Raw genomic sequence first — 16,516 nt, 5'->3', positions numbered from 1 at the left:
TACGGAAAACTAATAAACCGTAGGTATCTAATATCTATACTAGCTATACTATTTTCAAACAACATCTTAAGTAGGCATGTAAATACGTAATAAATTAGGTACAAGGCGTATTTATATTATAATATTCCCTATTTCAGTAAACATACTTTCAGTGGGACCTATTTTAAAAAAGATGTATTGATTAATTTCAAAACAAAAATGTTAATTGTATATATTTTTTTATTAATCAACGCCAAATAGAAAATTTCAATAAGCAAAGACCCTGCAGCAAGCATTGTAACAGTGGATTAAGTGTTATGAAGGAAAAACAAACCTTAGTAATAACTACAGATTTTAAGTAATCTCTTACAAATACAATAGGTAGTATTGACTTAAAAAATACGTATTCATTAAAAAATTAATTATATCGTACTTTTTTCATAGATTAGTTCCTTGAAAAAATTATTTGAATTGTTACATAAAATTGATGTTTATTTTTTTTATGTACATCACAAATAATATTGTAATGTTTATAAATTATTGAGTGTAGCCATACAAATAAAAAATTATGCATTTAATATATACAATTTTTTTTTTATTAGTTAACCTAGACCGTTGGGTGGTTTTTAAACTGTGGGGGAGGGAACTGTAGGTGTAAACACGTGTGTGTAGTTTTGGCAGATTTTTTAATGGGCACCCGTGGGTATCTTCCATGCCCGGGTGGGGGATGGTGGCACTTCTCTTCGGACACCGTGACTTTCCCGAAGAGAAATGCCGCCCATGAACCGAGGTTTGAACCGGCGCCGGTGTGCGTCACAACCGACGCCTTAGTCGGCTCGGCCACTCGGTCCCCCAACATTTAATATTATTTAAGTACATAATATAATATAATATTACGTTTATGAATATCGCGGTGTTTAATAAAACATTAACAAATTGTAGACGCCATATTAAACAATAATTTACGCGACATTTAATTTAATTACCGGATGTTCAGTAAAATAAATAAAATATAAAATAAAACGCACTTGCATCCGAAAGACTGTTATAGTGTTATGTATTACTTCCTTTTATGTTATACATTTTTTATTTTAAACACACTATATAATAATACCTATAAAGATTGTCTCAAAGGCCTTAAAAAAAAAAAAAAAAATATTATATTATAATATGGGATATAATATTATTGTATTTTGGTTGGCAACATAGTTAATTCTGTACCATACAAGTATTGCCTATTCGGGGAGTAAAAAATAAAAATATAAAAGCAAGAGCTATCCAAAACCAAATATTATTTAAATCCTGTTAAAATTTCCATTTTTACGTAAAAAATATATTTTTTACTCGATAAATAATATATAATAGAATTCCATCACAAAGAAATACTAGTACATAATTTGAATGTCAAAGAAAGTCCTAAAATTTACATTTTTGTTCAATATTTTAGTGCAATATATAATAATATCGCGAGTACAATAGTCGCATGATATCATTACGACCATAGTTTTATATAGTAGTCGGCTGGTGTGAATTATATCAAAATAACTCTAGTATAATTAACATATTTTACATTCATATGTTATTAATATTTCTTTATATAATTACATTTATATTAATACTATTGTACATGATATACCCACATTTCTTTTTTTTTGTTTTGTTATAATTCGACTTGCATACGTATATTATACAACACAAAGAACGTTTGAATTGGAATTGACTATTTAGTACTATTATAAGGATAATAGGATACCATTGAATAGAGTTTTTGATTTTTTTCCTTTAAAAATTACTAAAATATTAATCGTTTGAAAATATTCCAGTGTATTGATACTACATCAATGATGCATACGCAATGTAAATCAAAACGTAGATCGATATAAGACTGTACAGTGTACAATATATATAACAATATGGTATGAAACTATTGTAGGTATCTACTTTATTTAATATTTATTTAATTTGCATAAATAAAATGCTATTCCACCACAGAGGTCACAATTCAATAATACCATAAAAATAGGTACGGAATAATCATAAAACGTGGGAATTCAGTGTCATTATTAAGTACCTACAATATACCTATTTAGTGGAACCTTTCAGGATTCACTAAGATTCAAATTTGATTCATACTACTACTCAGAAACGAGATGTTATGGAATTCATCACGTAAATAAGTAATAACCAGCAACGCTGTACATAATTTATGATGCCAGTCAGTGTAGTTATTGATTATTGAGTAAACATTATTACGATATCTGCATACAATTAATAATGACGAAATAAATTATTATTTTACTAACACAGTATTAATAAACAAAAATTATATTAATATATAATATGTAAGTATATATTATTTTGATAGGTATTGTTTTTTTTTTTATCAACCCTTTCAGCTCCCATGTACATTCATTACAATGTACACACATTATTAAGTTTGATGGTAAAATAATGGTAATATCTACGTGCTTTTTCGAGGGATCTATGAATTGGTAATCGTGTACGTATAGAATAAGAATTCAATTTAATTTTGAAAACGTTTCACAAATATATAGAAGCATGTACCTACCGTTTTTTTCATTTTGTGTGCCTTCGTCGTACTTACATAATATATATAAATATATAAAATACTTAATACATTTAGTTTTGTTTGAAAAGTAAATTAATAAAATATAATAAATAACACGGTGTATAGGTAGTTCATGCGAGTTTAACATTTTGTAATAATCAAGTCAATTCTTATTACGATTTATTAAATGAAAAAATAAAAATTGCAAATTGCTTACACGTAGTCTTGAATGTAAAAATGCAATGCATTATAATTTGTATTAAAATAGTAGGTATAGTCGTTGTTTTGTATCGTATCGTATCGTATTTTATATTATTATTTTTTTTTCATATAACATGCACTATATTATATTATGCAGACATTCTTTGGCATATTGTAACAAAGTAACCGGGTACCTAGCTATGAAAATAATTGACGTTTTTCATAACATAGGAGACAAATTGTTTTGTTTCTTTCTAGCCGTTTCTGTCGTTATGTTTCGTTTAAAAAACTGATACGAAAATATAAAAACCAAGTGCTGACTGAACTATTTGAAAATTACACAGCTAATTTCACATCATATTTGTTGGTGAAAATGCTATTGCCTATCATTACTAGAATCTTATTAGAGGTTCAAAAATTGCCAAAAGCTATTTCGTTTACACATTGGCAAAACAGAAGACATAATAAGTAATAATAATACAGTATCTTTCCCCCCAGAGTTTCGTTATTATTAAACTTCATTAGTGATTTCGAAAACAGTTTTACGTTTAATTTAATACACGACATTAGTTTAAAGTTAATATATTATATTATGTCCACAGCTTCATGAAATTTTATTTTTACCTACTTTATTAAGTTTGTTTTTATTCAACATTATTTTCCTCAACATACATTGTAATCACTTTTTTAGTATGTGTATGCTGTATAACTCATCTCCATTTATTTTTTAGTGTCTGATAAAAAATCAACTATGTGCTCAACTTTCAAAAACTATAAGTAGTATAAAAATTGTATCAAATTAATGCAATATAAACAAATATATTTACACATTTACTTACTTTTGATACCTAGTTGTAAATTAATATTTGTATTATTTATAACGTAAAGTATTTATCATGCCATATTTTGTTTATTAACTTATAAATGGAAATCATTTTTCTAAAAGTTTTCGACACCTACTATTTATTAATTAATGAATTTAAATTTAAAATTATTTATTTGGTACCTATTGTGTTTTTTTAATGGAGTTAATCTAAGAAAATTACAAAATAACAGTTTTACAAAAAAAATTCACCTATGTTTGATAATAATTATTACCATTGAGGGTGGAAAATGATAAATATTTTGAAAAAATGATTTTACTTATTTCACATGGGTTTTTTTTTTATCAAATTCGTAATGCAATACATTTGTGTAAAGTATACAGCTAAAATTAGGTACTATAAGAAATATAATTTCACTACTATACTCTATTCAGAATAAGAATGCCCCAATTCGAGAATGAATATAGATTACTGAGCCGCCGGCAGTTATCCATAATCTTTGGTAATAGTATGAACGAATACGAGCTAGTATTATTGTATTATAGTATTTACTAGCCTTACTTAAGATAACTACCGGTGGCTCAGTTATTCATCCACGACATTGGATATTCTTATCCTGAGTAGAGTATAATAGTAAATAGTAAAGAATTCTGAGTTCCAATGACACTTAAGTTCAAGAAAAAATATTCTTATTTCGTCGTGATATTAATGTTTCAAAAATGTTGTATAAAAGTATATATTTTCGTTACACTCGATGGTTTAAAAAAAAGGCAACATCATGTGATATTTTCTACATACACATCACTGACTGGGGTATAATGATTAACGATTGTAGTATACTAAAGAGAATTGTTTTCTGTTGAAACTATACTAATGGGTTATTTTTATTATTATTCTCTGAGACTTTTTCACAGACTTCAAGAAGTCAGGTTTTGTGCATCATGATTGTGAACAATATTAGATCGGAAGGACAAGGATTGAACTTTTATTATTATGTTAACGGTGCACGGTACTCTGGTTTGGTATGGATTGATCTTATAAAGGTCACTTCAATAGATACCTTTGTATAGTTTGTGAACCTAATATATGATAATATTATATTATTATACAGTAAAAAATGTTAATAACCAAATGTATAGTCCATTTAATTACAACAAAGGATGTATTTGAGTATTTCTCTAAATCATTTGTCTCTGGGACATCGAGAGATGAGAATGAATGGTGGAAAATAGAAGCTGAGAAATGAGGAGAAAGTAATATGACCTATCGCCGTAAGTAATGAATGACACCCTTCTGACTGCTAGTTGTATAAAACGAAGGGTTGACTAATTATGAATCTCGTAACAGAGAACGCCTACCTTACCACAACACAAGAAAATAGAGAATTACTAGAACAATGTACGCCCTTATTTTGGGTGTCACTCATGTAATGCGAACCTGACAATTTTGAGGTTGTATGACGTCATGCAAATTTAAATGCTTATCTAGAAATTATGCTTCTGCAGTATAGTGTTTATGATCACGACGACCAGTTTCGTATTACGTTAAGTACGTCAAAATCGACTTAGGAAGTTTTACTTGGGGGTTGTACAAATAATGATATAATCTGAACTCTAATAGAAAATCAATGATATCATAATTATAATAATAGTTAAGAGTTTAAAAACTATTCTGATAAGAAATTATTGAATATGATATAATAATTATTATAATATATAATACCGAAAATATTAATCTGTTATTTTAAATAAACAAAAACTGGAATACTGGTTATATTCAGAATAATAATAGAAAAAATTTTTACTCGAAGAATCAATCTAAGTTTACAAAATAATTACAAATTAATAATACAACAAGAACTTTATGAAATGTCAAAAATGCTTAAAAACTAAAAAAAACTTAATGTGCTGTGCCATATAATTAATTATTTTGTCATATATAATTTTAGGTGATCATCAACTGGGCATAGTAACAAAACATTGTCATTAACATTTATAAAAAATAAAAACAGATAGTATCTCTACATTTAACTATTATAAAGGTCAAACACATATAAATAGTTATTTTAATACATAGTAGCACTTTACTACGTCATAATATAATATGTATAGGTACATTTTTACGAGTTCCGAGTTATGGCATAATTATATTTAATTATCATTTCCATTATTATTATTTAGTATTTAGGTAAGGCTGGGCAGTATAAAACAGTATATATTTTTTTTATATTATATTATACCATAATACCTATAACCTAAAATGTTATTATTACGAACAGGCATTTTTATTTTTTATTTTTCACATCTACTAATCCCAAATAATATTTGGTAGAGACACGAAAAGAAAATTATTTATTAAATTCAGAGTATGTATGTACCTACCTAATTTATATTTCATGCCTTTTAAATGTTGATAGGTAATCATTTTAATAACGGAATTGGTCGATCCGCGAACCGCAATAAAAGCGTTGTACGCTGCTATAATATACCCATAATATATTACTAGTTAGTAGTTGTACAATGCAGGGGTGACAATGCAAAACGTACTATTGCCAAAAATATCAAAATTGAGTTATATATCATTTCTGATAGTAAAAACCGCGCGGAATCGAATTTCGTGGTCAGATTTGGTTAAAACGTACTATTTCCAGTGTATATTTGATCATAAAGTTTCATGATTTCTGCATAACGCACCATTTCCATTACTAAAATCGTGTCAAAAAGAACTATTTCCAAATTACATCAAAACGTACTATTTCTCATGCTATTTAGTGTAAACTTAATAATTATTGAATCAAAACGTACTATTTCCTAAATTATGTGCAGAACGTACTATTTCCAGATTGAAGCAAAATGTTATATTTCCCATGTTAAAATGTAGCTATACTAAACCAATTATTTGCAAAACGTACTATTTTCAAGTGTAAAAGATGTTGTTGACATTTTAATTTTAATATTGTTTTTGCTTTAATTATTTAATGGTGATATAATATGGGACTCCGTTATTTTATTTTATTTACTAGTTGGTGCAACTGATAAAATTCAGTATTCATTTTGGCGCTGAATGTTTAATCACAAAACTTTTGCTCCAAAAGTGTCTATGACATATTGACATTATGATTACTATGATTACTATGATCACTATGATCACTATGATTACTATCACGGTATTATGCTAATATACTTCACCTACTATGCGAGACGCGAGTAGGTACATACACAGTAAAGTTCATTGTTTTAATTACCAATAATTTTATGAACAATATTAATGTTTTATTTGCAACAACCTAATTAAAATGTTAAATTCGAGAACCATTAAAATGGCCGCATGTGGTCAAACTAAAAACACAGAAGAAATGGATTATAATGAATCTATACAAAAAGTGTCAAGGTGGTTAGAGGTATGAAAAATTGAATTTATTGGTTTACAACTTTACGTCTTATAGAAGACTTTTAATTATATTGTTAAATCATTAAATAGTAGATAAATACTATATTATGCCTTTTTAATTTTTATTACTATGATACCTAATAATTTATAGGAAACCTAGGTATTTCAAGAAATAAAATAAAATAATTTTATAATATTTTAATTTTTTTCTTAAATTGATTTCATAGTAGATACATAGGTACATATTATGTAGAATAAATGGAAAAATAGATAAATTCATATTAAATGTATGTTGGGTATTACTCCAAATACTTTAATTTGAATAATACAATTTTTATGATTATGTACTTCATTTTTGATGAATATAAAATAAGGTTTTATTATTTATAAAGATAATACAAAACATTGTAGCAATTTAACAGTAAATAAATAGTATAGAGTATTAATTTTTTCACGAAATGGTTGGTTATGAAAAATAAAATTCTAGTTCGTTTTGTTAAACAAATAATACAAAATAATAATATGTCTACCTACCTTTATTCGTTAAATTATGTCAAAATGTACTATTTAATGGAAATAGTACGTTATGATAAAATATGGCCAAAACGAACTAAGTGTTGGAAATAGTTAAAAAATGATGTTTAAATTTACTAAAACTATAATATAAACAAATATCGTAAGAAAGTTTAGTTTTTTTTTATGCATTTTTTGAATATTTTAGATTTTTACTGTGACTTTCTGATAAGCTACTATCGAAAATCAATGTTTCTGGAAAAAGTAAAAAATGGAAATAGTACGTTTTGCAGTGTCGCCCCTCAATTTGACTTTACCTTGAAAAAAAATAAAAAAACATAAGATATTATGCTGCTATATTGGTCGAGTGGTTATGAGTCTATAATATACAAATATACGGGCATTGCTACACGCATTAGCTGCACGTTTGAATAACAAACAATTGATTAAATATTATTTTATTTTATTTAAAAAAAATCCCACAGCAACACATGGCGTGTTGGTAATAAAAATATTTCTGTAACCAATAGAAACTCTATGTATATGTATACATATAATCCACATGCCACTCACTCACTGATCGCTACATCTCAGAAACTGCAAAACGTAAGGACTTGAAATGTTGAATTGTGGTTCCTCCGATGGTCTATGTGCAATAAGAAAAGATTTTCCGAAAATCGCCTTTTAAAGAGGTGCTCAAACAAGGATTTAGAGATCCAAGATGGAAATCTGAAATTTTATTTTTATTTATATATAGTGGCCATTGGTTTCCGTCTACAGATTATAATTATTGTAAATTGTACCTAATAGTAGAAAATATTATTTATTTTTATATAAATGGTTGCCAATATTATGGTTACTCGCGTAGATGAGGTAAAAGCATGCAACTAATTGTCTCGCTTATGCCCTCGAATAAACAAATTATATATTAAAATAATGAATTTTAGAGTTTATTTATAAAATGATTCTTCTATGATATAATAGTTGCCTATAAACTCAAAAATCACTCTATCGATTTTAACTAAAATTTTCAAAGATTGTTTTTAGAGTTGCTATAAAATATAATAATATATTATATACAAGTGTAAAGAGAAATCCTGACTAGGTGGGTGGAGTAGGATTTACTACAGTCATAATTCTGTAACACGTGTCAAGATAATATCTATTATAGACTATAATGGTGACATGGCTCAGGCACAAACGTCTTTGATATATTATTGAGTGTTCGTCATGTAAAATAATGTTGATCAAAAAAGGAGAAACGGACGCATGACAGTGATGTTGCGAAATTGCCTATCCAAGGCGCCGTGTCATCATAATTGTTTTTATGTAATTCATAAAAAACATAGATACGTATTATGAACATATTATATGACATTGGGCTCCTTGACATATTATTATACCAAACAGTTGTATATAATTGTAAATTCAATCCCCGAATTTTTAAACATTTGTTTAACACTAATTTATTACTGGTTGTACAATTTGACTTCACCCTGAAAAAAAACATATAAGATATGCTGCTATATTATTCGAGTGGTTTTTGAGTCTAAAATATACAAATATACGGACATTTAATTTTGTCGTACCTACGTTTACATAACAAACAATTATTGATTTGGTGGATCTATACATTTAAAAAAAAATTATTTCTGTAACCAATGGAAATTGTATGTATATAAACAATAAAGTTATTCAATTTTCGTGAGCCACCTTATAGGTTTTGAAAAACAAAGCAAAAAACACAAACCTAGTCTCAAAGAATATTTTCAAAATAGAGTACCAATTGGTTCAGTAGTTTCTGTACCTATATAAGCCCCATATATGTACATTTATGTTTTCATATATAAATAATATATATTATATTTTTCAAATAATGATATTACTTTAAATAATTCAAAAATATTTATTGTAAATGCTGTCTTATCGGTTTTTCATCATATTAAAAGGTGTCATAGTGTATTACAATCACACATTATATAATATAATCAAGGATGAAATAGACAGTGAAAACGATTATTGTTCTTTATTATATTTTATTGAGAAGCCAAAATGGATATTATAACTACCTACCTGGTTAAAATTACATTTTTTATAATTTTTTTAAATAAATAGTTAAATAATCGATTATAACAATTTAGTATTTTTCGGTTAATTTAAGAAATAATATGTCAAGTTAAAGCTAATTAATTAATTTTGTTTTTTGTTTGAGCACTCTGTACCCATCTTAGCGTTCTTAACGTCAACTTAACTAGCTCATATGCATTTTTTTCATATCTAGTCCACTTTTGTTGAAATTAATGATCAATAGTATAATAAAGTATATTATAGTACCTATATTATTTGTGTACCGGATGAGTATACGTCTAGATACTACATAAATCCAAAATATTATTGTTACGTTAGTTTTATCTCCTATTATTGTAGCAAATAATAATGCATTTTATACGATTTAAAACACTATTAATACAAGTATTATATTTCCATAATTTTACGAATATAAATAATAATGTGTTCTCCGTCATAAATATTATACTATGTATATAAGGCACTTATACGTAAAAATCAGTTAAATAACAGGTCATTAAATACCATGTCTGATGACACCAAAATATTATTAATTACACTTGTTACAGCAACAAATGTGCATATCATAACATACGCGATTTATCGATATGTTATAACAATATCATCAATATGTATGCCAGTACAAACTGGTGACATCGGTAGCCTAATAAATTTGGCAGCACAATCTTGGCAGTCTCCTTTCAAATCTATAAAAGGAAAAAAAACGTTGGCAGGTATTGTTGGACATTGTCATAATATTCCCAAATGTAATTAGATACTATTATAGACCCTAGGGATTTTTTTAGTAGTTACAGCCATTTTTACGCGAACGTTGTAATTTTTTGTTGTTAATAAAATATACGTTAAGCTTTATTATTCTTCTGAAATTTAAAAGTTTCAATGATTATTAAAAAAGATTGTTTTTGCACTTTTTTGAAATGTAGTCTTAAAAATATCAATACATTTAATTACTCATTAAAATTATAATATATTAAATAAATACATACATATATTGTTGTATATTATATAGGTGTAACATGATGTAACAGGATGACTTGATAAATAAAATAACTTTTGTTCTAATCAGTATACTATACATGTTTTTATTTATGAATGACAGACACTTTAATTACCATTTTATTAAAAAATAAAAATGATTAAACTGTGTTCAATTTTTTTTGGAACAATTCAAAATTGTAAATTTGTAAATCAAATTTTTAGAAAAACGTTTATTTAGTCAAGTAGTTTATTTTTTACAATTTTTTAAAATATCAATAATTTTTTGGCGTTCATTAATTCAAAACGTAAAAACTTTTTTCGAAAATTTCAGACATGAGAAAATCTTAAATTATTTACTATCCATTTAATTTCCAATTTTTTTTCATACTATTAACTAGTAAAAATTTTTCATTTTTCATTAGTCAGGTATTTCTGTTACACCCTGTATATATACACGATGGTATCGTGATTAAAATGTTCAAAACAGCTTTACGAATATTTATCGTTAATACTTCATTAACGAAAAAAAATGCTGGTCAGAATTACCTTTAGTAAACGATTTTCGAACACCATTTAAACTGTGTATATATATAATATATATAATGCACACACGCCCTACTTCACATCTGGATGTAGCTAATTTGTACGGTCAATACTAACAACTTACTACGTTCTGATCAACCTTTTAAAGTTTCTCTCTGTTTTAAAATAGAGACAATAAGAAGCGATTAGTTTTATACATTTAGGTTAGGGGTTGTTAAAATTTAAGTCACATCTCGATGCTCGATACATTCAATGCTTCCCTAATGGTTTTGTGATTTTATATTAGATTTTATTTCATTTTTAATATTTATGTTTTTTTAACGTTTAGCCACAATGCCGTAAAAACATATCATCGTGTATACGCTAGCACAACGTTCTTATTGTTCATAAGACACTAATGTCATCATATATTATCTATGTAACATGTATACAATAACTGCATATTTTAAATTTATGGCCAACTTTTCAATTTGAATATTTAATATGCACGTATTAAAAGTATTACATTTCATAGATTTCATATTACATTTTTAATCAAACCATTATAGTTCAACCAGTGGCATGACGTTGCCAGGGTTTTTGAATGGAAGGCCATATCTTTTTTCTTGAATTGTGGGCCAAGGAGGTAAGGAGGGATTGGATGGGTCCACCCATCACCAACAAAGACAATTCAGAAAACTGTTTTTATTAATATGCATTTAAATTTGTTTTTACTGAAGTTTAATTGTCTACTAACTATTTTTATTTTTAAAAATAGCCACCAGTATTAGCTTGTGAAATTAGTACAGGTAATAGAAATAGCAGACCTCAATAAAAATTAATAAATTCTTTATAATATTAAATACAATGATAAATAAAAATAAACTGATGATTTTGTTTATCGACAGACGATAAAACGTTATCAATTTTAAAATTACTCGTTTATCACTACAATGGATCACATTCATAAGTTGTATTGATAGTACGAACACATTTTAACGTTAGTTATCCCAACCATATAGTTTAGTTATAATATAACTTAACATGGAAAATATTTCGTCATAAGACAACGATGAACTTAATATGGTAAAATCAAATTTGACTAGTGTTAAAAGTGTTTAAATTGTAGTGATAAAATATCATTATTTACATTTTTCTCTGTGTACGCTTATGTGTAACACCTGTCAAACAAATTTGAATTTGAATTACATTAAGATAACTAATAAACTGTAGAAAAGTATACATGCACAAAAGCGATTCATAGTGGTGGAGAGGTTTAAACTATTAGCCCGCCCTTGGCTATGCCACTGAGTTCAACTTAACATTTCTTTATTTTGCTATATCTTGTTTAATAGGGCTAGGATTTACATGTATTTATATAACCAAAGTATGTAATTATACAACAAAAATATGTACATAAATATGTGCTAAAGAATTCAAAATATGTACTATCAAAATAATAATAATAATAATAATAATTAATAATATAATAAAATGTAATTAAAAATTTATATTTATCTAATTATAATATTGATAACAATTATAACATTCATTTTTAAATTTTCGAATCCAAAAGATCGCCTATTATATTGTCGTAAAATGTTTATAATAATTAATAATAAAATAAAATGTAATACATTTTTTTTATTTATTTAGTTATCTAATTATCTTGATTACAGTTATAATAATAACATGAACTTTAAAATTTTCGAATTCAAAAGATCGTCGATATAATATATAGTGATGATAACCTTTCAATAATTCTCAACTCTGCAGAAAAGACATTAAAACAGTATAATTGTCTAAATTTGTTGTGAAATATGTGAAAACATGTATTTATGACAAAATATGTCAAACCAAATATAGCTCGTTTTATCAAAAATCTTATGAAACAAATTTATTACTTGCCGAAATTAGCTTATCATGTCGCAGAGAAAATATGTATTTATATATAAATCCGAGCCCTACTAATAGCAAACTTAATTTAATGTACTTCGTTTTTTTTTATTCCAACGAAGTAACTTTTACCTAATTCTATTTCATTATAATATTATATTTATACACCGTTGGAAAATTATAGAGATATCGAAATATACAAGTATGTTATCGGTTGTCAGTCGTTGTCGTGAGCGTAGAAAATCTTTTGCGTGACTGACTTGCCGTCATTTATTTAGTCACTACATAGATATAACTCTATAAGTATTTCACCTAGAATTTCACCCCACTTATGAAGTTTTAAGTAGGTTTTGAACCCAATATATAATTTGAAGTTGACATACTTATAGTTATATAGGTACACCGCGCAGTAAAAAACTCATTAATTCACTTAAGTAGTCACAAAAATGTAATTGCAGATTGAACGAACAAAATTACAAACAATGATAATGGTTGTTAGTTGTTTCTGGAGAAAAAAAAACATGAATTGATATTTAAATAATTTATGGATCACGCAGTTCTATTAATAGACAATCAAAACTTATTTACATAAGACAAAAACCTAATATATTTGTGCTATATGAGAATAATTAATGATACAAAGTGTATCATCACCTACCTACCTGGTTCGATGTACAAGGGTCAAGGGGATACCTAAAATGTTAATGACCAACATTTTCTGGAAATTCGCCACGACGGTTTAAATTGAAACAGTTAATCATCCCCTGTTTTTTGTTTTCCAATGGTTTTAGTTGTGGCGACTTTAGTAAGAGAATATCATAATGAAGCATTTGAGAATTCAAAATAATTACTCCACAATTCAACGAAAAACCGTTTTGTACACTTTCAACTTGGTGTTTAGACACTAAAAACGTCAATTCCTCCAAATAATAGAGCAATAATCCAAAACTACTTGACCCGTGACCCGTGAACGGACAAATATATTACAGTTTTAAACTTTTGGTGCTTTGAAATCGGTAAACGTAATGTGCGTAGGTAGATACCTATTATTATTTATTGTATTAAAAATACTCGAGTAATAAAATTACAATAATAACTAGGTGCATATGACGTACTTATCACTTATTCATGCAACCTAGATAGAATACATAGAAAATATGTATATAAAATGATATATTTCTAAACAACAAAAATTATGTAAACTATGAAATGTAATGACGTATATAGGATCAAATCATACCTACTCCATATAGAGTTTATAAATAAAAACTCTCTTACGTTGCAAGGACTACGTTTTTCGAATACAAAGTTGAAATAAAATTGTTTCAACCACGTGGAAAATATGATTTTGTCATTTGAGCTGTTTATAGTATACCGCTGAAACAAACCAACTGTTATGCGTTTTGTCACAGTAATCCACTATATTATTATTGGATTTAGACATAATAATATATAGTTTTTGTGTCTTAACCATTAGTGAATAAAATAAAGCATCGATCAATTTGAAAACAAAAAAAATAAATATTTTATCACGTAAAAAATAAACCACGATTGAAATATATAAAATAAATTACATTCAAAATTTCAAATGTTATTATACATCTAATACATCAATACATTTCTAACGACCACTTTCATCAAACGAAATATAATTTAAACAAACAGTTTGGTTCGATGACATTATGACGCGGGTGAATAAGGAGTGAAATGGAGATATTCTAATATATCTTCCAACCGCATTCGTATGTAGGCCGATGTTAACAATTCATATTTTGTTTGCCGGATATTACACATCCCCGCAATAATGGCAAGGAGTTATCATAATATAATCATATCCGTGCAACTTTTACCATTTTTTTTATGAATAATTTATGGTTTTGAATTTTTTTTTATAACATCACTATTTATTGATAATGTATATACACAATACACGTTATATACCTACACGTACCTCATCGGGTACGATATTGGTACGATGTTCTAATGTATAATATTATGAGGGTTTAAAAAAAAAAAAAATAAATAAATAATATTGAAATATTATATGAACTTAATTATTATATTATTACGTTTTATTTCATGTTACGCACAAACAACAACAATATATTTAATAGCAAGGGCGAACACCACTGCATTCCGCATGCGAAAAGGGCCACGTCGACGTGGTCGACTTTTTACTCGGGCACGGCGCAGACATGCTGGCGAAGGACGAAGAACAGAACAGCCCGCTGCACGTGGCCGTCGAAAACAAACAAACGCTCGTTGTGCAAATGTTATTGGAAGCGGGAAATCCGACGAACTTGGAAAATAGCGTAAGAAATAATAATATTCGACTGTTTCGTAGTCTATATTATTATATACCTATATTAGGTATATAATACGATAAAGACCGGGCTTGATGCCCAAATATCCAGTAATATACGTCATAGCCTATACAGCGAACACCATTTAACGTTGTTGTTTTATCGCTATTACACGTCATAGAATTTTAATTTCTATATTGTTTTTCGTTTACAACTACAACAATGCAACAGTTTCGGTACAACGCGTAGTAGATTATTGTGTGTAATTTAATTTTAGTCGACCTCGCGTGTAGTGCACAAACACTTGTAGAACCCACAAAGGTTTTTTTCAGACGATGCTGTTATCGATTTTATTGACATGCCGCCAATCATTATACACGTGCGCTGTGGCTTACCATATACCGGGTGTACGTTAGTCGTCATCCGGGTGGGCGACGTGTTTCTCGAGCTGTCGAAGGTACGTCTCCGAGGTCCGGCGAAATCTAGCTGGGTCTTGGAGTGTTCTATGTTCGTCGGTATAGTCGCATACCATACCTGTCTTTAATTATACACGTCTGTGCCTATGATATTATTATGTTCGGTAAATTATTTTGTGCAGTGCCGCTACGCACCACCCCGACATTTTAGTTCCTTAAATTCCGTCACCCAACGGCCCAATATCATCCGAAAAGGCAGATGTATTTCTGGGGATAGAGTCACAGAGAACTTATTATATTAATATGGCCTACGTAATATTTCGTATTAGTTGTTCGTTTGATCAATAATGAGTCGTCTAAGTTGTTTAATGATACTTTGCCTACAGTCTTCCATTACACAGTTGTAGTTTCCGTGTATTACTTATTATTAATCCGTATTATATAATATTTTACTCTTTTACTTTTACTATATTAGTAGCTAGTATTATAGGAACACATTCCAACCATGTGCGTGTAAAAAGTGTCTGACTCAATGGGTAATGTTTTTTCGCTTAACGTTGTGGTTTTTAGGAATTTAACCGGCAAGCTAAATATTATAATATAATTGTAATAATAGAATCAATAAGTTAATAATATTATTATACGACTGTTATTCGTATTATTATTATTATTATTATTATTATTATTATAATTACACGACTGTTACTCGTATTATTATTATTATTATATACGGGGCTGTCACATCCATCGAACGAATAAAATATCGTAAACATTGTTATTACCTATATGCCAGAGATAAAAAAAATCTGTGGCTCGCCAAAAAATTAAAATACCTAT

General features: G+C 27.6%; 1 protein-coding gene across 2 annotated transcripts in view; it reads left to right on the top strand.

The window, feature by feature from the left end:
* Positions 1-16,516, top strand: part of LOC132950216 (ankyrin repeat and death domain-containing protein 1A-like) — a 101,117-nt gene that overhangs the window by 63,551 nt on the left and 21,050 nt on the right. For both annotated transcript variants that reach the window (XM_061021530.1, XM_061021531.1), the window contains exon 7: positions 15,075-15,272. In XM_061021530.1, coding sequence (XP_060877513.1) covers positions 15,075-15,272 — 198 coding nt within the window. The remainder of the gene's footprint in view (positions 1-15,074; positions 15,273-16,516) is intronic.

This window comes from Metopolophium dirhodum, chromosome 8, assembly GCF_019925205.1.
Source record: "Metopolophium dirhodum isolate CAU chromosome 8, ASM1992520v1, whole genome shotgun sequence".
Classification (NCBI taxonomy): Eukaryota; Metazoa; Arthropoda; class Insecta; order Hemiptera; family Aphididae; genus Metopolophium; species Metopolophium dirhodum.
This window is presented reverse-complemented; position numbering and strand designations above follow the sequence as displayed.